The sequence below is a fragment of the Lontra canadensis genome, unplaced genomic scaffold, assembly GCF_010015895.1.
Source record: "Lontra canadensis isolate GAN:19392208 unplaced genomic scaffold, GSC_riverotter_1.0 scaffold32, whole genome shotgun sequence".
Classification (NCBI taxonomy): Eukaryota; Metazoa; Chordata; class Mammalia; order Carnivora; family Mustelidae; genus Lontra; species Lontra canadensis.
In genome coordinates, this window is record NW_022631026.1 from 6,486,188 (window position 1) to 6,512,334 (window position 26,147).

Consider the following 26,147-nt stretch of genomic DNA (forward strand, 5'->3'; position numbering starts at 1 on the left):
GTTTTATTTTACGTTACTCTGCTGTTACATAGGGCATAACATTTTCGCAAGGCCTTTTTGGGACTACAGTCAATGATCAGCAACACACAATTGTGGTCCAACTCTCTACACGACAGGCACTAGACAAACCGGACGCCCTCTCGTATGTGCATAAATCTGCTCGGAAAAGTACTAACGTTTTAGACCTGGACTTGTGTACTTGATTTCCCCTTTCTAGGGTAGTAAGAAATGACATGCACTTTCATTTGCCAAAAGCAATGCTTATATTCTTGCAGCAACGTGCTATTTCTATTACACAGTAAAGTGAACACCAGAACTACAAAGGCAGGAGGTGTAAGTGAATTTTTATTGGGAAGGGAAGTTGTCAACTTAAACAGCAGCAAATGAAGAATGAATAAGGAAACTTCCTGTTGTCACAGATACACAAGACCTCTGTCATATATGATACAGGAGGCATTTTAATTTGTGACCCCCCAGCGCAGAAATGCCAAATGCTTTTCCATTCAATCGAATACTTCTGGATTCCTACCAAAAAGGAATACATTAAGAGCATGGAAAAGTTGCTTACGGAAAGGAAACCCCTGAAGAGGAAGGGAGGGAATGTAGAAATTAGGGAGTTATGCAGAACACTTTGTAAATTGTAATGACTACATTTTCATATCTTCACAGTAATACAAAACACAGTCACTTGCAGAACTGGTTCAGATTACTTCAATACCAGATACATTTTTAGTCCTCTACAGAAGTGTTTGGAAGTTACTTGTGTTTATAGGAAATGAAGCTATTAATACTTTTCTACAGCAGTAACTGCACACCAGGAAGGCCAAGACAAACACAAAATCAAGGAATGGAGTTTTTCCCAAAGCTGCAGTGTGAAAAGACTATAAACAGTTGATTCCATACACATGAGTGGGTTCTTTGCTATAGGAAATCCAAATGGAATAAGGAATGGAGATGAGTAAAAAGGTTTCTTGAGGGGACGAAGGATGACCACCCTGTATGCATTTAGTTTTCTGCCCCTTCTGCCGCATCACATTCTTCTCCTGCACTGTCTGATGTCCATAACTAGGAAAAAAAAAATCATAACGTTATCCAGACAACAGAGACTGTGACTAAGAACGGATGTTAAGATTTCTCAAAATCTCAACTACCACCAACTCCTCCTCCAAAGTGTATCTTTGTAAACCTTTCACTATGTATTTACAAATGACACACAAACACACACTATTCGAGTACGTTTTTCAAGCTTTCTCTCTTTTAACAGTGTAATTTCAAAACAACAAAAAAGGCAATATCCTTAGAATTTAACATTCTCCCCATTCGCAGCAGCCCAATGCTCTTCTGAAAGCACTACTGAAATATAATTTATGAGATGAATAAGGCAAAAAAAAATTTAAGGGGGGAGGCGAACCACCGTCATGATAACAGTTTCCAAATATTTGAAAGGCCACCGTATGGAAAAAGGGGCAGACCTACTGCACCTCTGGCCGAGGGTTAAGTGGCAGCAGGTGACGAAGTTAGAAGAAAGTAGCAGTGGGCGTGAAGACGCACAAAGCATTCCTGAATTAGCCAGGATGTTAAGACGGATTTGATCTCCAAGCAACTCTCCAACTGTAGGATGGAATGATGAAGCGAAAGAAGGCAATCATTAATAGCTACTGACCACAGCCAACAGCAACACCCAGAGGCTAGTGGTATTTACAGCATTCTAGAAAAGATAGAATCTTATATATCTTTAAGTTATTGTTAAAGTACTAAAATAAATTAAAAAAAAAACAAAAACAAGTATCGCTAAAGAGCTGTCTCTGTAAGAAAATAAAACAAAGCCAGTTAAGAGAGACAGCAGCTCCACGGTATTCCCGAGGGGTACTGGCTCAGTGCTTTTTTTCTATGGAAGTGGTTTATGCTCATCGTTCTACTCTCACCCCACGAGCACCAGGAATTCTAATGGCTGGGAATGAAGTGTCACAATTTCCTTGTTTAGCAAAGTTGAACAGATACGATACTAACTTAAGAAAAAAATAATCCTTTCCAGCGAAAGATAAAGGTCCAAACTGAGGCCGTGGAGAATCAGACTCACATTAAAAGGTACAGTCCCCTCTGCCAAATGCTGTCTAAAATTTTTGACACATCAAATTTATTTGCACTAATAAAAGAAGCTAAGTAAAGTTGAAATTCTATTTTTTTTTCTCCATTACTTTTCCATTCATTATCTGCCCATCCAAGAAGTAGGGAGAGAAACAAAAGAAAACAAAGACAATTAAATGGAACAGGTTTTGTCCTAGAGGGATAAGTGCAGTAAATGGAGGTTAAGGGTTACTCCCGGTCAAATGCCCGTAAGACATCAGGTAGATTTCACAAGATAAATGTTTATTAAAACCAGGCACTTCAACGTGATTTTAGGAAAGCTTATAGTGCCTAACTTGCTGTAGCTAATTTACCCAAAGGAAGAAAATACTGCAACCACAACAACTTTCTATATTAACATAATTTATCAACATCTTCATTCCAGTGATATAGTAAGGAATATTAAGAGTTCCTATAGTCTTAGTACCTTCTCAGGAAGGGCTAGGTCTGATAAAATGCCCAATCAACTTGGAAATCTGCCCACAGAAGAACAATACAATATACTAACAAGCACTGAATACTTTTGCTTGCGTATCTCTATATTCATTTTCTAAGAGAGAGTGTAGCTCCTACACAACCCACCTCAAAAGACAGGGAGACTGAAGTAAAATGTAAATGCCTTTTTTCTTAAAAAGAAAATAAAATTAAAAAGAATGAACAACTCACTGTTAGGTTGTCTCTAAGCAACTGCATGATGAGGGTGCTGTCTTTGTAGGAATCTTCATTCAGTGTGTCAAGTTCTGCGATGGCCTCATCAAAAGCCTGGGAAAAATCGTAATACCCATGGTAAACAGTATCTGTGTCAACACAAACTGATTACGATTACAAACCATTTTTATAAAATAGCTAAACATCCACTTTATGTTCTACTATCAATTAAAAACAAAATTCAATGGAATCATTTTCAAAGATTCCCAGTTTATGATAATGATCTTACCAGTATGGGAAAGAACTTATGAGAATGACCTGAAACTTACCGTTTTAGCCAGGGTGCAGGCAAGCTCTGGGTTATTAAGGATCTCATAGTAAAACACAGAGAAGTTAAGAGCCAGCCCCAGGCGGATCGGGTGCGTGGGCTGCATCTCTTTCTTGCTTATGTCAAAAGCCTCTTGGTAAGCTCCTTGGGAATTATCTATCGTTTCTGCAAAGGGGGGAAATAAAAGCACAATACTGAAAATATCCGTCAAGAATATATAGAGCGTATTAACCTTTAAAGTATGCTACTAACTCATACAGAGCTAGATTTTTCTGTGGCCTTCTTTTAAAAGCATAGCAATAAACCAAAACATTACCTTGTACTGGGTTACTGAGAAACTAGTTTAACAAGTTGCTTGCTTCAGCTTTTAAAAAAACCCCAACAACATGAGACAGTTCAATTGGATTTTTCTAAATCTGTGACTAAAACAATTTTCTTTTTTGGTATCTTTTAATTTTACTAACTGGAAATGCATCAATTTAAAAATAATTTGACTGATACATGTCAATAATATCTCAAGAACGCTAGGAAAAAAATTTTGGCTCTAATACCTCTTCTCAAAATAACGCAAACACTTTACAAAGATCACCACCACCAAAATCTCTATTTTTGTGATTTGTGAAGACAATACTGATCCTTGCTATCAAGATGTATTGTGTGAAAGGCCATATAAAAGTGTCAGTATAAAGAAGAAAATCTACTCTGACCAGAGGTTTATTACTGGCCTAATAAAAATGTCACCTTCCTGAAAAAACTGTTCAGTAAGTATGACCAATACTACTCTGATTGTACCACCCATGCTTTCAAAAGGGTAAATAGGTTTTCTCAATGAGACCACTGGCCCATTACAGCTTTAGAAATACTGACCAAACAGAAATGTAAAGTTAGCCTTTTATGGTGTAAAGCATAAATACGTGCATTTTCTTCCCTCGAAATGGCATATTTATTGATCTAAATATAGCTGGTACAGCCCTCACATAGTAAGGAGTTCTTGCTGTTTCGCATAGAAGGAAATACTATAATGAGTAATAGTAAGGTGTCTCAGCTCCTAGGCTGTAAATATAGACTATCTATGAGTCCCAGACTATTGGGAGTATTCTATGGATGGGAACAGAAATGCCAATGAGCCAGAGAAGGTTAAATTAGATTAATGCTGGAACTATGGTCCCAGTATTCAAAAGACATTCCTATGACTTGCAAATATGTCACTTTCAGCTTTGCTATCTTTAGGACAACAGAAATTATGCATTAGTAAGTTAAGTATACAAATTTTATTACAGCAGAATACGACAGTGTCTTCTTTATAGCTTCACAATTACACTGGTATTTGGGATGATAAAACTGTTCCACTCTTGTTAGTACCTCCGTGAGGGCAGGAAGCCACGGTAACTCCTTGAGAGTACACACTCTTTTTGGATGGGGCAAAATTAAAAACAAGAATAATGAGCTTACTGGAAATAAGGAATAAGGTGCAACTTCTACCTAGAACTTGTAAGTATGAGCAGGCACATACACAATATTTAACAGGACTTCAGCTACTGCTTACTCCAGGAGACGGAGTCCACTGCTAATAAATCACTTTGATTTTCTTTTTACAATCCAGTCCAGCAATTAAGTTATTCTCTTCCCTGTGTCTATATTTTCTATGACAAATTATATACCAGCAATACTCTCATCTCACCTCTCTTCCTCAGAAATTTGGTTATATAAAATTCGCAGTACATGTAATGATCCTTTGAAATAGGTAGGTAGTAGTTAATAAATAACAGTGTCAAACAGAAGAAGTACAACATCCTGTTTCTTTATTCTGATTGTAACTTCCAACTAAGTTTCAAGGTACACGGGTGCCTGGGTGGCTCAGTCATTCAGTGTCTGCCCTCAGCTCAGGTAATGATCCCAGGGTTCTGGGATCGAGCCCCGCGTCAGGCTCCCTGCTTGGTGGGGAGACTGTTTCTCTCCCTCTGCCTCTGCCTGCTGCTCCCCCTACTTGTACTCGCTCTCTGTCAAATAAACAAAATTAAAAAAAAAAAAAAAAAAAAAAAAAAAAAGTTTCAAGGTACAATGATACAAAGGGCCATGTTATAATACAATCTCTCAAATCATATGCAAATGACTAGGGGGCAAAAATATGCTGAACCTCCCCCCCAAAAGTGCTGAACCAAATTCTAAGGTATAAAAGATTAAACCTCTTTTATTTTTTAAGTAGGCTCCATGCCAGTGTGGAGCCCATCGCAGGGTCTGAATTCAGGACTGTAACCTGAGCTGAGATCAAGAGTAGGATGCTTGAGGGTGCTTAACCAACTAAGCCACCCAGGCTGCCAAGATTAAGCATCTTTTAAATAATATTTTAGCAGATTATTATCAAAGAGCTTTTGAGTTTTTCAAAAACAGCACATAATGTAAATTGAGACTGTTTTTATTTTTAGAACATTAAGGTAACATTATTAATTTTCTTTTATGAAGATTCCAAGATTTTTTTTTTTTAGGATTTCAAGATATTTAAAAAGTTAAAGAGGGCCCAGAGATTACACAGAGATTACTGTTACAGTGTCTCACTTATCCTCCCTTCCTTTTTTATTTTCAACTTCACCCATAAATCAAACATACTTACGCTTTCGATCATCACCACATGCAACTTCAGCAAGGTACCGGAAGTAATCTCCTTTCATTTTCAGATAGAAAACCTTACTCTCTGGATTAGTTGCATTGGCTATTAAATACTTATCCAACAATTCCTGAAAGAAAGAAGATAAAATATCAGGTACTAATTAAAAGCTATTTTATTACAGACAAGAACAACGATATGCATTTGAATCATTAACTACCACAGTAACTACAACCACACCGCCTTGGACTTGAAGCATGGGCTGAGAGCAGGGGCCATGTGGTTGTCATGAGTTGAATGCTCTGGCTCATAGCAAGGCACAGTTTCCAATAGTAGAGTCAGGGTTGCACCAAACACTAAACAGAAAGAGTCAAGTCTATTCACCCATCCATTCAAGCATTTCTTGGTACTGGCTGGGGGCCAGGCACTGTATTTGCCAGAGGGGATATAAAGAAAACATAAAGTTCTTGCCCTCAAAGAGCTCACAGTCTAGTAAGAAAAGCGGTTAAGTACACCATTACCATATGCCAGGCATTATGAGATATGTGTCTAAGCGACACAGAGAGAGCATCTGGCTGTGCTGGTGATGGCTGCCGCAGACAGGCTGTCCCTGAAGGGATATTTGACTCGTTAAGAAGAGAGAGCAGGATTGTAGCAGTTTGAAAGTGGGATGCGCCGTCATCTTTTTTTTAGGGTGTGTGTGTGTGTGTGTGTGTGTGTGTGTGTGTATAAAAAAATTCCAAGCCTAACATGGGGTTTGAACTCATAACCCCCAACATCAAGAGTCACCTGCTCTATTGACTGAGCCAGCCAGGCACTTCAGACTGGGGAAAGACATCACGTATGAAGAACAGTAAAGTCCCAGAACAAGTCAGCCAGCACGGCCCAGAGCAGGGCGGGCTATTTTCAGTGTCTTCTGCAAAGCAATGCTCATCCAAAATAAGGGTAAGTACAGGGATCAAGAGAAAGCAGTCTAGAAACACATAGAGCAATCTGACAGTCATGTCAAATGAATTATTTGAAAAAATCGGGTTAGCAATTAAGTACGTCTTCATTCTCTATTTTATTCAAAGAAATGTACCCTTGAACCAGTGAGCTAGTGCCTCTCAAACTGAGGGATTTGTACAAGGTGTGCAGAAGAATAAAAAGTCGCAGAAGAGGGGTGCCTGGCTGGCTCAGTCAGTGTGGCATGCAACCCTGATCTCCGGGTTTTGAGTTCCAGCCCTGCACTGGGCGTAGAGATTACTTAAAACAAAAAAGTCACAGAAGTCAAATATGATAGAGATCTTTTTGGACTATCGATTTTACTTGATGGTAAGTAAAAATTGTTTTGTAATGAAAAATATTATGGAAGAAAATAAAATTCTCATAGAAATTTTAAGATACTAATACCTGTACCTTACAGGTTTGTTTGGGGAATAAAACCAATAAATGGATGTGAAAGCATGGTATAGTTTCCGCATGTTAAGTACTCAATGTTAGTGATTAACCAGCCAGGTGCTCCCACTCTTCTGCCTAGGTGCAAAGTTTGAGAAGCACTGATCTAGGCAATGCAACACTAGTTACAAAGTATAAGCAAGGAACTGACAGTCATGTTTGCGTTCTGGAAAAATAGCCCCCTATATTATCAACTAAACATTACATAAAAATACCAACTACGATACAGAATTACAAGTTTGGAGGAACTCAGTTAAGACTTTCAAATTCACTTAAGTATATTACCAAAGAAGTAAAAGATTGTTTACAGACTTTTAAAAAAGGCTAAGGAAAAGTTTAGAAAATGTAGTTGTAACTCAAGAACTTTCCTGTTGTTTATCTAAAAATGGCCTAAACAAAATGCAGTGGTTACATCTGTAAGTTATTTTGAAGAAAATAAACAAAAATGTTAAAAAAGAAAAACATATTTTAAATTCTTAATTTTTACAATTTACATAAAGATATTTTAAAAGAGTCTAAATAAAGCTCAGGCAAAATTCTTAATTTTAAAATTAGCTAACAAAGCCCCTGAAGGCTATATATTATAAAATTGGCAAACTCTTAGCAAAATTGTGGCTTCAGTCTGGAAAGCTGCTGGACCAGGAGCGCAGCAATGGAGGTCGGTAAGGGCCACACCCAAAGAGAAGCAAGTGTAAAAACTAATGCCTCCAAAGCACCATCCTCTTAACTGAGACAAGGTTCAAAAGATTGGGTTGTAAGAATTTCTTCTGCTCAACATCACCAATTTTAAATAGTTATTAAAATGAGGGGCGCCTGGGTGGCTCAGTGGGTTAAAGCCTCTGCCTTCTGCTCAGGTCATGTTCCCAGGGTCCTAGGATGGAGCCCCACATCAGACTCTCTGCTAGGCAGGGAGCCTGCTTCCTCCTCTCTCTCTCTCTGCCTGCCTCTCTGCCTACCTGTGATCTCGGTCTGTCAAATAAATAAACCTGAGAAACTCTTTCTCAGAATCTTAGAAATTCGTACAACTTTACTTTTTTACTCGAATACCATTTTTATCGATCATGGATGATTTTCAATTCAAAAACTACTTTGGGTAACACCTGAATTTAGGATTTTTGTAGGGAGGGTGGGCAACAGTGAGACTGCCACAAAAAGTTTACTTGTTCTCAAATCTCAAACTGAGTCACAGTCATCCCTATCTTCTCTTTTTAAGGTTTATTTATTTAAGAGATTGGTGAGTGTGAGAAAGCAAATGAGCAGAAAGCCAACCTGGGGCTTGATCCCACGACTCTGGGACCATGACCTGAGCCCAAGGCAGGCACTTAACCAACTGAGCCCCCCAGGTGCCCTAGTCACCCCTATCTTAAAAGAAAAATCAAACAAGACTGGATTCTGAGAAGTTGTATTAAATGATGCAAACACAGTATTTATTCTGTGGTAATCACCACCTCTGCTTATACCCAAACTGAGGAACTGTAACATAAAACAAAGTGCCTCTCACTTTTCTTTTTCTCCCAAGTGAGTCAGTCTGTTAAGATCTCAGAGGATCTCCAAAAAGGTGCCAACTCTGTAGAAGACATTTAGTCTCACAAAAAGGCTACTCGGTACCTTTAACACATAGCACTTTGTGATTAAACGTGGGAGAAGAGGCTGAGAAAGCCCGAGTGGAGTGAGGACTAGGGGTGAGAGGAGAGATGAGATTCTAGCACTATCTGCCGCCCTCGGTCCCACAGCCAGATGTGCGCGTGCTCATGAGGATGGCTTCCTGGCCTTGCAAAGATTTTTGGAAAGCTGCTTAACAGCTATTGCACTAGTAACTACAGCTACTTTCCAGCTTCAACTCTTCCTTTCCCATACGACTGACAACACTGGCTTTTGTAAAGTGACTTCACATCACTTCCCTCCTGAAGGGCCAGCCAGGTCACGTGGTTCCTCATCATCCGCCACTAGCTTGTTGTGAAGGAAAACAACAGTTACAGAACACTTCTGTCTTTCCACATGCTATCAGTAGCACAGGTGTGTATTTTAGCCCAACAAGACTGGCTTCATGTCTTCTGCTTCATGTCTTACCAAATTGATCATGGCTGTTATCCAGTAGTATCAATACCAGTATTATTATTATTATTATTATTATTTTAATTTGACAGAGATCACAAGTAGGCAGAGAGGCAGGCAGAGAGAGAGGAAGGGAAGCAGGCTCCCCACTGAGCAGAGAGCCCGATGTGGGACTCGATCCCAGGACCCTGGGATCATGACCTGAGCCGAAGGCAGCGGCTTAACCCACTGAGCCACCCAGGCGCCCCTATCAGTATTAATTATTAATGCCAGATAGAATAAGGGCTATAAATATTTAAGATATATAGCCTAAGTATACAACTTCAGAAAAAAAAAATCATTAAAAAAACTCAGTATGGATAAGAAATCTTTCCACATAAGGTCACTTGTAAGAAGTCACGAGAAAGGGAATCTGTTAACCACATCTACACAGCTAAAAGCTCCCCTGCTAATTTCTCCTGTGTGTTACTCTTGTTGATTAAGCATGAGATCCCTTTTGTAGATCTTCAGCCCACAGATTTTATGATCCTGGAAGGTTTGGGGAGCTAAGATTGTAGTTCCCTCCAACACAGACAATCACTTGGGTAGAAGGCAAGTGATGCATTCTTTTTTTTTTAGATTTTTTAAAGATTTTTTTAAAAATATTTTATTTATTTCTTTGACAGAGATCACAAGCAGGCAGAGAAGCAGGCAGAGTGAGGAGGAAGCAGGCTCCCTACTGAGCAGAGAGACAGATGCAATGTGGGGCTCAACCCCAGGACTCTGGGATCATGACCTGAGCCGAAGGCAGAGGCTTTAACCCACTGAGCCACCCAGGCGCCCCATAGATTTTTAAAAGATTTTTAAAGATTTATTTATTTATTTGAGAGACAGCTCAAGAATCTCAAGGTGACTCCCCACTGGGCATGGAGCCCGACACAGGGCACAATCCCATGACCCCTGAGATCATGACCTGAGATGAAACCAAGAGTCATACAAAAAAGACTGCCCAAATTACAAGACGGACTAATAATTGAGTTCTAGACCACAGAAACTCAAACCTGAGCAAAGTCAGAGGAAAAAATATCAGTGCCTATACAGCTCATTTTAAGAGATGCTGAAGGATCTTAGAATAAGCTTAATCTCATACAGATAGGATGGCAAAAAAAATAGAGAACTGATCCAGAAAAACTGTGAAGAACTATATTAAGAAATGAAAATGTCAAGCACTTATATTGATGCAGATTTAGTCATAGTAACCATTCCTCTTCAACCCCATGTCTTGGAGAAAAGGCTAGGAAGAAAACAAAACTTCACTCATACTCTAAGAGTGAATTATTTTGGCATATAATCATCCTACCATCACATCAACAGTTTTTTGGACTTTGGTCTTTGTTTTTAAAGATTTTATTTACTTGACAGAGACACAGCAAGAGAAAGGACACAAGCAGAGGGAGTTGGAGAGGGAGAAGCCGGCTTCCCCGCAGAGCAGGGAGCGCGATCCGGGGCTCATGACCTAAGCCAAGGCAGAGGCCCAAGGGACTGGGCCACCCAGGCGCCCAGTATCAACAGTTTTGCTGAACAATTCATCAGGCTTTGATGGTAACATTCCCTGGAATTCAACAAACTAAAACAGTACCTTACCTTAAATTCATTTAAGTGGTTTCTGTTTTACAGACAAAATAAACTGGCTTCTGTCCCTCATTATATAGCTTAATAAACTGATTTACTGAGAAGAGTAGGTTAACTGATGAAAAGCCTTAAAATACAAACAAAATAATCAAAAGGAATCAAAAAATATTCTTTGTCCTATTAGTAACTTACTGAAATTCACTAATGAAACACTATTAAACACACTGGATCTCTGACTTTAGGGCATATATACGAATCGTCATCTGCATATTCTTATCAGCTTGATCAGCACACATTACCATATAAAAACTCACTGTCTATTCACTCAGCAGGATCCCAGTGTCCTTCAGGTGCCAAGTCCCATCAAGCACTTTCTGTATCACTTACATATAAACAACCACTGACAATTACAAAAAAACAAACACTAGAGTCCAGAAATAGGTCCAAAATCATAAAATTAATTAAATGGAGCCAGAATCTGAAACTAGAGCCAGTATTTCTAATTACTACCCTATAAAATAAGGATTAATGTAGCCAAAAATATCTAAGAGCATTTGGCTATACGTTAGATATATACTTAGTAAAACAAAACCAAACAAAAGAATATGGTGCAGAGGGCAATATAATTATTTAACAACTGGAACATTTACTGAGTGGTAAAAGCTAAACTTCTAACACTCCAACTTTAAGCACTGTATACAATACAAAGAGCCACTGACATGGTAGGTACGAAGAACAGTCTCTAGATAGTAACAGTCTCTTGCTCAGGTTGATTAATCCAAGACACTGAAATCAAAGTAAAACTCAAGACTCAAGAAGGAGGTCATATTTCATCCAGAAAAAAATTATGCAAATATAATCACCCCGATTTGGGGGGGGCCAGGGGGATATTTCAGAAGCTGCATGTGACAGGTTGGAATTACAGGGTGGATCCAAGAAGACGAAGATAAAGGACAAGAGTAACTTTAGGTTATTTTAGAATGTATGATTTTAGAAATTAGATTATCATTCATGAAAGTGACTTCTGTCATTAGCTTTTGATCTTGTCACAAATCACAGCTTCTCAAAACTCTGTTTCTTTATATATAATGAGTATTAAGATCCAAAGGCCTTCCATTCTCAGAAATTACCATTTTAAGTACAGGAGCTAGAGCTGATTCTCATAAAGGATTTGCTGCCTTCAGGCAACAAATCACCCAAAACATGATCCAAGTTGATCAGATTTCACAGCATCAATTAATCCATGGAAATATTTTCTACCCTTAATAAAATGAATGCCTTGAACAATTAATAGCTCTTGCACTATTTAAAAATTTTACTGATTTAGAACTATTAAGTCTTGGAATCCAAGTCTCGAACTCCAACTCTGGTGGACAGCTAAAAAAATGAAAGAATGAAGTAAAGCTTTTCAGAAATAAGAGAACAATGACCAATGTGAGAGATCCCAAGGGCTGTGTGATTTAGCGGACATCACATGGCAGATGAGATCAGTTACAGTTCAAACTCAAGTTGCAAAGCCTATTCTGGTCCTTACTTCCTTTACTTAAAAGCTTGTATCAAATCCCAAACCTCTACAAACAAACAAAATTTCAACAGTAAATTGTACCACAGGAGTAGTATGTCCTGGTTAGCCCAGGACCACCCCAGCTTAAGCCTGCTGTCCCAGTGTAGTACTAATGCTAAACCTTTCATTCTTAGTAAGTACCCCACTTCGGAAGATATATACTCCTTCTCAAGATAAGGCATCATTCATAATTCAGAGCATTGTTTCAATACTAAAAAGTAAGGAACTAAATCTCTTGCTGTACCACTTAACATTCGCATAGAAGGTGCTAAAATTTTTAGGCATGTGCTGAGAACGGAAGGTGAAGTCATGTTAATAGTAACAGTTTTTTCTCTGAACATTTTAAAACTTTTTGTTTTTTTATTATTTTTTAAAAAAGATTTATTTATTGGGGGGAGAGGACAGAGGGAGAGGGAGAAAGAGAATCTCAAGTAGACTCCTGGCTGAGTAAGGAGTCTTAACTTGGGCCTCAATCTCACAACCCTGAAGATCATGACCTGAGCTTGGAGAAAAAAAAAGAAAAAAAAAAAAAATCAGACACTTAACTGACTGAGCCACCCAGGCACCCCTGAACAGCTTTTTTTTATTTTTTATTTTTTTAAGATTTTATTTATTCATTTGACAGACAGAGATCACAAGTAGGCAGAGAGGCAGGCAGAGAGAGAGAGAGAGAGAGAGAAGAAAGCAGGCTCCCTGCTAAGCAGAGCGCCCCGATGTGGGGCTCGATCCCAGGACCCTGAGATCACGACCTGAGCCAAAGGCAGAGGCTTAACCCACTGAGCCACCCAGGTGCCCCTTTATTTTTATTTTTTAAAGATTTACTTACGAGAGAGTGGGAGAGCGCATGTGTGCAGGGAGGGGGAGGGTGGGAGGAGCAGAGGGAGAGACTCTAGTACAGACTGGAATCTGTATTTGAAGGTTCTTGCACTCACGGGGATTCTTGGGGGCAACATCTGACTTTGTTATGCTTTACACTTTAGACATGTGTACATTTACGTATGGAAATACATATTGTTTTACTACAAATTACTTTTATTTCTCCCACTAGTCTTAGTGTATATTATCTTAATGTATATTTAAAATTATGTGTAGGTATATTACTTACTAATTTCATTTTAATTTAGTTAAGGACACAGAAAATACTAGTTATAGATGGGGTTATTTGAAAGAATAATTGAACAGGGAAGCCCTGCATTGGGCTCCGTGCTCAGCACAGAGTCTGCTTACCCTTCTTCCTCTGCTCCACACCGCCCCCCAATGCGCTCACACTCTTTCTCTCTCTCTCAAAGAAATAAAATCTTTAGATTTAGGGGAAGGATTCTTCCTTCCTTATCTGTATCTTCTCTTGACGCACAGTAAGACTCTGGTTTCTATTAAAATAATGCATAATACATGGACATCACAGAAAATTCGAAAGTGATAAAGCTTCTCTCCTCTCCCTGGGTTCTTAGCCATCCAGTTCTTCCCCTCCCTCAAGGAAACCATCATTACTACTTTCTTGTACATTTCCCCAGATATTTTATACATTTAAAAATCCACGTTCTCCCTCCCTCATGTCGCATACTATACACTGCTCTATACCTTGCTTTTTCCATATAATAACCCCTCTGAGATCGTTCCATATCCATATAACTGCCTCTTTGTACGCAGATGACTGCACAGTCGTCCACCAAACAGGCAACTTTTGATATTTCCCACAATGGACCAAATGTACACTTTATGCTAAGGATAAACTGTCCTCCCTGGAGGCTGTTTTCAATTTACAATCCCACTGGCACTGTTCTGAATGTTCCTAGTTCTCAACATCTTCTGAACTCAGAAAAAAACATTCTTTTTTCTTTTTTCCAGTCTATAAGGGAAAAATATATTATTAGAGTTTTGTTTGTAGTTTTATTATAAATGAAGTCAAACCAGTTGTAAAACCAGTTGTATGTCCTTTTCTGTTAACCCTGTATCTACATCATTTGCTATTTTCCTAAACTGATTTGTAGGAACTCTTTATAAGTTCATGATATGAGTTCAGTTCCCAGATGTATCTTATATAAATTTCATGTATTTTAAAGACTGGCAATTAAATGGCATTTATTATATTAATATCTTCTATTATATTAAGTTATATATCATATTACCAACATTTCTGACCAATATGAGAAGCACAAATTAATGGGACTTATTCAATGTGAGCACAAATAAAATTCACGAACAGAAGATTTCTAACTAAAATACAAGTTTGAATGCAGGTTTACTGTGCTGTCCACCTGACCTCACCAAACAGTAACATATTTTAACCGCTACCCACATGGCAGTGCGTCAGAAAAAAATACCTCTACACACAGAGACAGAACACACCTCGATCAATTTAATATGGGGTACTTCAGAAATCTGAGATTCATTACCTTAAAATAGATGGGCAAAAACAAGACTTTCTGATTCTGGCAGTACAGGGAAACTGAGCAGACCTTCCCTTCTAAAAATAAACGAAATCCCAAAGAGAAGCAAATAAAACAGAAAAACCGTAACAGAGCTCCAAAAGAAGAAAGGGAGATCTGAGGTGCTGGACAGGAAGACAAAACAAAGAGCTAAAAGTGCCAGTTCATAACAATGACAATGGTGTGTGCAGGGAATAGGGGCCTAGAAAAACTTCCGTCTGTCACTGCTGAGAAATAGCAAGAAAACTATTTCCTGGGCTTTGCGGCCCATGGGCAGAGTCTCCCACAACAAAGAGACCTGAACCCGTGTCCGTGCAGGTGCTATTCAGGTTTTAGTCCATACGTGACGCGTGAGTCCACAAGCTAAACGTGTACGTAGAAATGGGCCAAAGCCTAGTGTGCCCGCAGAAACGAATCGCCAAACCGCCACAAAGACGCTTCCACAATCCGAGACACACACAAGTTCCATGGAAAAAATGACATCCCTGCTATTAAAAATAACAAACCCACCATGAGGGAGTAGCACGCAAACAAGAGGTTAGTACCCAAGAACTCAGAAACTGAGTGTGTAACAAAACATAAAATAAGCATGTTAAAAATGATTAAAGATACACATTTTAGTAGTTACGGATTAAACAGATGCTGCTGCCCAGGACTAGCTTCAAAAGAGGGGTGGGTGGTAAGGGGTGTTTCTGGGGGGGGGGATATAAAGAAAACCCAATTCATAATTGCCGAAGCTGGGTTATGAGTTATTAGAACATTCTCTTTGTTTTTGTAGAAGTCTGACACTTTTATTTGATTAAAATAACCAAAAAAGATTAAAAAAAAAAAAAAAGGAATAAGAAGCTAGGGGGAAGTACATGATACAATAAATTTTTTTTAAAAGGCAGTCTGGACGTGAGGGGGGAGGGGAAAAGGTTTTTAGAATTAAAAGAGAAAATTAGTAAAAATAAAAGGCCCATTTTAAGAAACTAATCAGAACACAGAACAAATAACTAACAAGATGAAAAAATTATGTGTAAGTCTAAAGATGCAAATAGAGGTCTAAAATATGATGTTTAGGAGCGCCTGGGTGACGCTATCTGTTAAGCGTCAACTCTTGATTTTGGCTCAGGTAACAGTCTTGGGGTCATGAGATCAAGCCCTGGGTCAGCCTCTGAGCTGGGCATGGAATCTGCTTAAGATTCTCTCTCTCCCTCTTCCCCTCGCACTCTGTCTTACTGTCTCAAGAAAAAAAAAAAAAAGATGTTTAAGATAATACGTGAAAGGAATTCTAGAGAGAAGAGAAAGAATGAGGAAGAGATGCTATACATGAATGCAGGAGTAAGGCTGAGGCTCTCCCAGTAATAGTAGAGAAGACAATAATCTTCAGAGTAGAAACATACACTGAATCCCAAGAAAGAGAAAATAAAAATAAATTCATACCTAGATCATCATGGTAAAACTGAAGAATGCCAAAGACAAGAAAATTCTTAAAAGCAACCAGAGAAATGACACGTTACCTATAAAGGAAGAAACAACAATATGACTGACGACTGATTTTTCATCCGAAAACAAGTATCTTCAAAGCGCTGAGAAAAGCAACTGTCAGCTGCAATTCTTTAACCAATAAAAGTACTACATAAAAATCAGGTGCAAAATAAATTATCTATCCAGACAAAGACAGAAGTTCCCACTCAGACCTATACTGAAAGAACCCTTTTAGAGTGGGAAGGAAGAAGTAATGGAATAAAAGAGAAGGCACCAATTAGAATAATTACAGTAACTAAAATTTCAAGTAACTGAAAAATTCCTGGTCTGAATCTGTGAAGTTTCCACACTCCTAAAACTGTAACAACACAGAATTATTGTGAAGATTCTGAATAACAATACATGTGTGATACATAATGTGTGTAGTGGGTAGTATTTCAGATTACCTAGAAATACAGAAATTCTCTCAAACGTAGTATGTGCAAAGAACTGAGTTGGCTGTAAAAGGACATGTGTCTCCCAACCTTTTATTTTTTATTTTTTTTAAAGATTTTATTTTTATTTATTTGAGAGAGAGTCAGTGAGAGAGAGCATGAGAGAGGAGAAGGTCAGAGGGAGAAGCAGACTCCCCATGGAGCTGGGAGCCCGACGACGCGGGACTCGATCCCGGGACTCCGGGATCATGACCTGAGCCGAAGGCAGTCGTCATCCAACCAACTGAGCCACCCAGGCGTCCCCCCCAACCCTCTTTTAGAGGATTATCTACATTTTTAAGTATATTAATTTTTTTAAACAAGTGTCTGCCTTTATGACTGGACTTTCAAAAATCTGAGGACTATGAAAATTTGCTGTCAGGAAGAAATGTTTCATTAGAATAATCTAGAATCTCAAATACTTCAATAGTTCACATCCACTTTAAAGTAACTAACAAGGTGTAGATTAATTTCAGGTATTTATTGGCCTGACTTTAACCAGTATCTACAGGTTAATGACTCCGAAATCTGCCCCTTGCTCACTGGGGCAGTCTGCTCTACAGTTCTGTACCTCAGTCTATTCATCTATAAAACAGTTAGTGCCAATCACTACTGCTTCACTGGGCTGTCGTGAAGATTAAGTGAATCAATTCAAATTACTCAGAATACTGCTTGGTACATAGACCTCAAAGAACATATACCAACACACACATCTTTCTCTCACACACTAGACTGAGGGCTCCTCAACACATGCACTTGTGCGCGCGCGCGCGCGCACACACACACACACACACACACACACACACACCACCCTGGATGGGCCACTGGGACTTTAAACTTTACTCATTAAAAAATAAAATTTGCCTTGTGAACACAATGTGTTGACTCTCCTCCCCTACTCAATTTTTCTTAGAAAAAGCACTCAGTTGCCTTAGGTTAGAAACCTGGGTATCATCCTGATGTTTCCTTTGGCCTTACTCCCCTAGCCCTCTGATATTCAGCGACTCAAACCCATGGATGTAATTTTATCCAAGTCCAGATTTCACTTGGAAACCTCAGACGATAAGCATGGTATACTCTGGGACATCTTCCTCTCCTGAACTGTAACCCACTGAAGGAAAAGACTTTGTCTAGTTTTGATATACGAAAATTTGTATAGCAAATTAATAAAAATGCAAGACTTGACTATAATCTGACATAATGGAAAATAAATATACTTTAAAAATAAGGATTACTCAATCAGAACAGAAAGAGACATGGAACAGAAGAGGATGAAGAAAACAATCCAATATATAGCCCAAGGAGTGTAAGCCACAGTCCATCAACCCACTGGCAAACGCATGCCCTGCTGTGGACATCATGGCCATTACACATTTGAACAGCCACAGAATTCCTTATCATGAGGCCACATTTACTAAACAACTTCCTGATGATCTGATTTCTGTGTGAGTCTATCTGCCTACTGAAAGAGAACATATTGGTCATGCCAACACACGTACTGCCAAGTTTTGTGCTAGTTATCCCTTACTCTAAACGAATAATGTTCTTGGTTTTATATACCAGTCACATCATCTTGACTGTTTGAGATCTACCCCTGAACCAGCCCCCGCAACCACACAGTGTGTTTGAATCCACAAGGATAAAGGTCGTACTCTGAAGTGCAGGAAACTCAGGGAGGTAATACAACCCATCCGGCAATCCATTCACACTCCCAACTTCTCTGTAGCGTTACATAGTTCAGTATCCTCGTACATTTGTAAATGATTTTCTATTAGATCTCAATATGCCTTCAACAGAAATAAATTTATTTCCAAACCTATTTCTATACTTACATTCCTTATTTCTATTTACTATTCCACCATCCTCTTCCCTCTCCTAGCTACCCAAAGCCATCAGCAATGCTTTTGACTTTCACTCTCCTTTCCCCATCCCACCACCTGATGTCAAGCCCTACTGATCCTGCCTCTGTAACAGTAAGTTGATCTATCTTCTCAGTCTCATTCCTATTTCTATTACCCAAGTTAAGCATATCATTTCACCTCAACTAATCCAATCACCTAACTGATCTACCAGGCTTTAGCGGTCTTCTCTCTCTAATCCATTTTATACCCTGCTGCCAGATTAACCTTAAATTCCATTCTGGGTTTGTTAATAATCCCCTGTTTAAAAATCCCAAGGGCTGGTTAAAGAAAGAATAAATTTCTAGGCTCACACATCATCATCCTCCAGAATCAGACTCTGACCTATAGCCTCCAACTCACATAAATGGTAAAGAGATATTCATCCCCTCTGCCATCGCACGAGCAGGGTGAAGCTGGGAGAAAAATCCACCTTCCCCAGTGTATCATATATACTGGGTAACACTGTCTTGACTGATGCGCGACCTTTACCATTCCTTCCACAGAGGGAGAGCACGGAGCACCGATGAGGTGCCTCCCGAATGCCGGAAGGAAAGTGTACCAGCAAGTGGTGCAGTAGAAGCTGGCAACACAAGTACTGGGGGGAGTGCGAAAGCAAACACGGGAGTAATCTCTAGCACTATTCTGAGGAGATGGTACTTAGGTCCACGAACACAGTCCACTAACACAGTAACAGCAGATTACCTCTACAGAAGCCGAATGCAGCAGGTGTCAGAGTAATGAGTCATTAAGATTATCCAACTATTGCCTTTGTTGGATTTCTATGCTCACCAATTTCCAAATGCTAAATTCGATTCCTCCTGTAAATGTATCTGTAGGCAATAAACATGACTAGACCATCATACTCTCAGTTCCACTCTCACTGGACCAACATATTAGATGTGGAGCCCATCTAAGGGGACAAATCCTGGACCGTAACTGTACACTACTGTTGTTTTAGTGATCTGGCACCCCTGTCAAACAAACGAATTCTTCCTTATCCTGACATTGGTGGCAGTGGGGGAATCCTTGAAAAAGTGTTATTAGGCCATTACAGCAATAGTTGCTACTTATTAAAATTCATACAACTCCAGGGTATTCATGAATGTGCATGTGCATTCCTGGGAGAAAGAATTGTTAGTGTTAGTGTTAGACTAAAAACCACCATTTATGTTCAAACTTCTGAAACGTAATTCTAAAGGTAACAAAGACCTAAAATTCAACACTGGCTGGGATATTTGTCAAATTTACAAATCAATATGACTACTGTGTCATGATAAATTGTCATCATGGTTAGAGAATAAATATGGATTCTTCAGACCCAAAGGGGTATGTGCTACTCTAGTTATAACAAAAATAAAAAAGCCAGATTAGTTCATACAATCAAGTGGTTAATTATTTTTGTGGGCAAAAGAAAGTAAAGAGCTTAAAAAAAAATCATCACATGATAAGCAGAGAGGAAAGGCAGAAAAAAAAAAATCCAGGGCTCTCAATATTCAGTAAGAGAGAAAAAAGCTTTATCTATTTCTCTGCCTCCTCCCCATTTGGGCGGGGGGGTGGGGAGGGCTGGGCAGCAAAGCAAAGTTTACTGAGAATATTAGGCGAAGATGGCCTTTCTATGACACAGAGCACTCCCTCTGCTCCCCTCAACAATTAGTACTTCACAAAACCCAAAACGAATAAAATGCTCTTGTATAGAATGTTCATCCTATCTTCCAACTCAGCTACAGAGCTGTTATGACTACGGTGTTGAAGACACATACCAAAGAGTTTAAGACTCTAACACATATAGGGGTGTCTATGAACTCCCATGTGCCAGTATCAAAGAAAATCACTGTCCCTGTACCCTTACTTCACACAAAGCAGCTGACCCAATTCCAGATATGAGAAACAAATGTCATGCCCAGTCCTTTATCTCTGACCTGTCTGCTGTATGTCCTCACATTTTAGCAGGTGGGTATTAGTGGTCTTAACAGCAAGACAGGGATGTTAAGACTCTCTGTTCAAAGATTCTTAACTCTCTGGCCAAGATATGCAGGTTTGGAAGGACAGTTTAAGACACCCAACTAGTAGTACCAACACTACTTTCTAAATTTGTCAATCTGTACAAAAAAACAATTACACATACACAACCACAAGATACCAACATTTACAGATCAGTGCTACCAAAAGAACCAAGGCTAATACCAATGTCTATACTTCCTTCCCCTTAGAGAACTTGCAATTTACTGGTATCCAGAAACTACTCTAGCCACTGATTTGCAAAGAAAAAGAAAAATGACAGTGAAAAAACAAGTTTTCCTTAAAAGGAAACAAAACAAAACAGGAAGTCAAATTGTAAGTTTAGTACTGACAGATATCCTGATACCTAATAGAAAGCTGTTCTAGTAATTAAAAACAGGTTAAAACTGCCTTGCTAACTTGGTGTATGGGTCAAGTTTTGAGATATCCTAGAAAAACTACGAAAAAAAGGTAAGAGCTTACACTAGCAAAATACCAGTATACTTTCATATAAACTTTGTCTTTTGTTAAGTCTATGACAAATTGGATTAAGCCATTTCTACATTACAGAAATTATATAATTATTTGCAGACTAATTTTTCCATCTGTGGCTAAGCTATACCACATATAATTATCTCTGCAATATATACATAAGCACGCACACACACAAACGCATACATAGTGCTCTAGTCTACCAGCCCTGTTACAGGGCACAAAGGGAAGAACAGAGTCAAAAGGAATTTAAGAAACTGTGGTAAACGGGCGCCTGGGTGGCTCAGTGGGTTAAAGCCTCTGCCATCAGCTCAGATCATGATGCCAGGGTCCTGCCCATCAGCTCTCTGCTCAGCAGGGAGCCTGCCCCCCCCTTCCCCACCGCCTGCCTCTGCCTACTTGTGATCTCTGTTAAATAAATAAATAAAATCTTAAAAAAAAAAAAAAGAAAAAGAAACTGTGGTAAGAAAATCATTCTGCATTTGGAACTAAATTTGTATGGTTGACTGATTACATTCAACTGAACTACTGGGTACAGCACAAAAAATAACCTTGAAAAATAAAGTAGTGCTTATAGTATAGAGAGGAGAAAAGAAAGATGAAGTCCTTGTTCTCACATACCCTTAAAGCTTACCAATACTGATCTGAATTGGTTGCAATTTATTTTGGGGGCAGCCACAAGAGGAACTCAGGACATAGGTAAACTCCAAACCATACGGAATTTTGCCTCAGGACAAGACTTGGTGAGAAAGAAAATGTTACATTAATAGAACAACACATTCTTACACAAGGGAAAGAATTACAAAGGTAAGAAGTTCACAATATAGAGCAGGAAGTAGTTCCTTGTGGCTGGAGCAGAGGGAAGGAAGATTGAGAAAAGAGGCTAAAGAGCTTCTAAGTCCCATTCAGGAACCTGGACTCCTCCTGACATGGTATAGTTACAAAATTCTAACAGTCAGTGATTATCTCCTCCCCCAAGTTTTTTAAAGCAATAGAAGCATGTATCGAAAGAGATAAAAGGCAGCTGCTCTAGCTGAAGAACATGGTTATGTAAGGCCCCAGTTTGCCCCTATTTCCACACAAGAGAATCCAGAGAAAGGAGAGGATTTCCGAAGAATGGGGTCTGTAGGAGGCTTTACAACAAAGGCAGTGGAAACGGAAAGAGTACTTTTCTTTTCTTTTTTTTTTTTTTATTTAAAGATTTTATTATTTGACAGAAATCACAAGTAGGCAGAGAAGCAGGCAGAGAGAGAGGAGGAAGCAGGCAGAGAGAGAGGAGGAAGCAGGCTGCCCGCTGAGCAGAGAGCCCGATGCGGGGCTCGATCCCAGGACCCTGAGATCATGACCTGAACCAAAGGCAAAGGCTTTAACCCACTGAGCCACCCAGGCACCCCAAAGAGCACTTTTCTAGACAAGTTGAATTTGAGTTCACAGCTAACTGGCCTCAGTTCTCATACAAGTAAACACATTTCATTTATCGATAATGGCATGCAGAATAGTGTAAGATAACAGATGGGAAAGTATTAATAAGCTATAACTTGTAACTGACTATGGAACAAGTGCAGGGGCACCTAAATTATCTTGCAGGACACGTGTGATTTTAACATACAAAAACAGCAGACGGAAAGCTGTACACGTGAGAATAGCAGTAAGCAGAGGGATGGAAACAAGCTCCAGAGTGTTTTGGGCAAACAATTGGCTGGAGCATTAGTATGGTGCAGCCACAAGTTTTCCTTAAGTGAATTTTTATGCCAAACCATTTGATTATTTTTCCATAAGCTAAGAATTGCAGATCAAGGATATACTAATTAACATTTCAACAACTGGTGCAAGGCAACTGAATAGCCACATGGAAAGAACGAAGGTTGGTTCCCTTTCTTCCCACCATATACAAAAACGGACTCAAAATGGACCAAAAACCTAAATGTAAAACCTAAGACGTTATAAATATTAGATGAAAATCTAAGTGTAAATCTTTGTGACTTTGGATTAGACAATGGTTCCTTACATATTACACCAAGAGCACAAGCAACCGAAGAAAACAAGTTAAGTTGGACTTCATCAAAATTAACTTTCGTGTTTCAAAAGACACTATCAAGCAAGTGAAAGACAACCTACAGAATGGGAGAATATATTTGTAAATTATATAACTGATAAATGTATGGTATCCAGAATATATAAAGTACTATTACAACCCAACAAAGACAACCCAATTAAAAAAATGATCAAGGATTTGAATTGACAATTCTACAAAGGTTGACAGTGAGCATAGGAAAATGTGCATAACATCGATTAATCATCTAGAAAATGCAAATCAAAAGCACTTCATATCCACTATGACTGTTGGTGAGGATGTAAGATACTGGAACTCTAGTGGAAATTTAAAATGGTGCAGGCACTCTGGCAATTTCTCAAGTAGCTAAACAGTGTTATCATATGACCCAGGGATAAGACCAAGAGAACGAAAAGATGTCCACACAAAAACATGTACCTGGAGGGCCCCTGGTTGGCTCAGTTGGTGGAGCATGTGACTCCTGATCTCAGGGTTGTGAGCTTGAGTCCAACGTTGGGTACAGAGATTACTTAAAAATAAAATCTCAGGGGCACCTAGATGGCCCAGTGAGTTAAGCCTTGGTTTTGGCTCAGGTCATGATCTCATGGGTCATGGGATCAAGCCCCATGTCAGGCTCTGTGCTTGGCAACAAGTCAGCTGGAGATCATCTCTCTCTCCCTCTCTGCTTCTCTCTACCTTTCCCCCCACTCACGCACTCACTTTCTCTAAAATAAATAAATAAATAAAAATCTTTAAAAATTTTTCAAAAAAAAAAAAAAGGGTACATGAATGCTCATAGTAGCATTATTTCAAATAGTCAAAAGATGGAAGCAACCCAAATGTCTAAAGACAGATGACTAGATAAAAAATGTGGTACATCCATACAATGGAATATTATTCAGGCATAAAAAGGCATGATGAATCTTTTTTTTTTTTTTTTAAAAGATTTTATTTATTTGACAGAGAGAGATCACAAGTAGGTAGAGAGGCAAGGAAGCAGGCTCCCCGCTGAGCAGGGCACCCGGCACAGGGCTCCATCCCACGACCCTGAGATCATGACCCAAGCCAAACGCAGAGGCTTAACCCACTGAGCCACCCAGGCGTCCCAACATGGATGAATCTTTAAGACATTACAGTAAGTCAAAACAGATAATAGAGTGTATGATTACATTTATATGATGAAATTCCAGAATAGGAAAATCTACAGAGAATGAAAGTAAATTAGTAGTTGTCAGGGGCTGGTGGAAGTGGAGGGAGGATAACTGCTAATGGGCATAGGATTTTTGTGATGATGAAAATAAATTAGGTAATAGTGGCGCTGCACAATTTTGTGAACATGCTAAAAACCACTGAATCATATACTTTAAATAGGTGAATTTTAGAGTATTTGAGTTATATTTAATTAACACAACTGGCTAGCTCAGTCAATAGAGTATATAAGACTTGATCTCTTGGCTTCAAGAGTTCAAGTCCCATGCTGGGCATGGAGTTTAATTAAAAAAAAAAAAAAAGATAAATATGAACTGATACTCCCAAGTCATTAAATAAAGACAGTGGAGAAAGAAACTTCTCTAATATAAAGAGTATCTGCAACAAGACAAACTATTTTGTAAGCATTTCTTTGAAACTAGAGGAAGATCATTAAGTTTCTTTACAGGAAGAATAGGGAAAAAAGGGATTACTTGTATAGCACTCATAATGACTTTAAAATATAAGTAAAATATCACTAAAATTTTGAATGCATTGTCTTTGTCTTATTTTAGGAAATATTTAAAAACAACAAACAATAGTAGCACACAGGATCAGATGATCAGAGAACCCTTGTTAAATTAAAACTGTTTAGAGTTTTAGAGATTAATTTTTAACTTCCATCATCCCTTCAATCCTGTTTTCCCCATAAACTCTCTAATCATAAATTCTACCGCAGGAAAGACAGTATTATATCTTATGGAAAAATGTGTTTTATTTTATTTAAAAAAAAATGCTTTTATTTCTGTGCACAATAAGCGCGTGCACATGCGTGCAGGTACGGGGAGGGAGCAGAGGTAGAAGCTGACTCCCTGCTTCGGGGAGCCCAGTATGGGACTGTATCCTAGGACCCTGGGATCATGACCTGAGATATTAACCTACTGAGCCACCCAGGTGCTATTTTATTTTTTTAAGTAAGCTCTATGCCCAACATTAGGCTTGATCTTACGACCCCCAAGATTAAGAGTTGCATGTTCTACCAACTGGGCCAGCCAAGAGCCTCCTATAGAAAAATATTTTAAAACAATTCTTAGTAGGTCCTCCAAAGACTCAAGATTCGGGGATATGCTGCTTTGGTATCTTCAAAGAAAACTGAAAGGAAACTATTTCCATCAATAGCCGAAATAAGTTTTATAAACCTCTGTCAGGCCATTTACATTAAAAGCAGAAATTCTCAGAAGTCTGTGTCAGACAAAAATGAATCACAAAGAGGGTTTTTTTGATATCTACATAAAGAGGATCACCTTTTTTCTTCCTAAGAATGTACAGCTGGTTATAAATAAAACAGAGGTACAGCCTCCTTAGTTATTCAAACTACACCAGGTTACTCTGCACACACTATATATTAATCTATTTTTTAAAAGATTTTATTTTTAAGTAATCTCTATATCCAACATGGGGTTCGAACTAAAGCCCCAGATCAAGGGTTGCCACCCCTCCAACTGAGCCAAGCAGGCACCTTGTTCAGCATATTTAAACACAGTAATAATTAAAGATAAAAAATTGTAACAAGAAATAATACAAAAATAAATGTCATTTTCTTGACAAAGCTCATCTCTGTACAAAATAAATGAAATGCAAACTTGGATATGAAAAGATATTTGCCAAACAAATAAACACTACTATTTAAGTATTTTCTTTACTCTTCAACTTTGCCATTGAACACAACCAAAGCACACTCCTTTACTTCCTTCCCCCATTGACTGAA

The 26,147-nt window shown here is 38.8% G+C and overlaps 1 protein-coding gene across 1 annotated transcript in view; it reads right to left on the bottom strand.

Annotated features, from left to right (window-relative positions):
* Positions 1 to 327: 327 nt before the first annotated feature.
* YWHAQ (tyrosine 3-monooxygenase/tryptophan 5-monooxygenase activation protein theta) overlaps positions 328 to 26,147 on the bottom strand; it is a 37,204-nt gene continuing 11,384 nt past the window's right edge. The window contains exons 3-6 of the mRNA XM_032866825.1: positions 5,715 to 5,838; positions 3,105 to 3,268; positions 2,794 to 2,889; positions 328 to 1,065 (exon numbers count right to left, since the gene is read on the bottom strand). Of these exons, the coding sequence (XP_032722716.1) occupies positions 1,006 to 1,065; positions 2,794 to 2,889; positions 3,105 to 3,268; positions 5,715 to 5,838 (444 nt within the window). The 3' untranslated portion in view covers positions 328 to 1,005. The remainder of the gene's footprint in view (positions 1,066 to 2,793; positions 2,890 to 3,104; positions 3,269 to 5,714; positions 5,839 to 26,147) is intronic.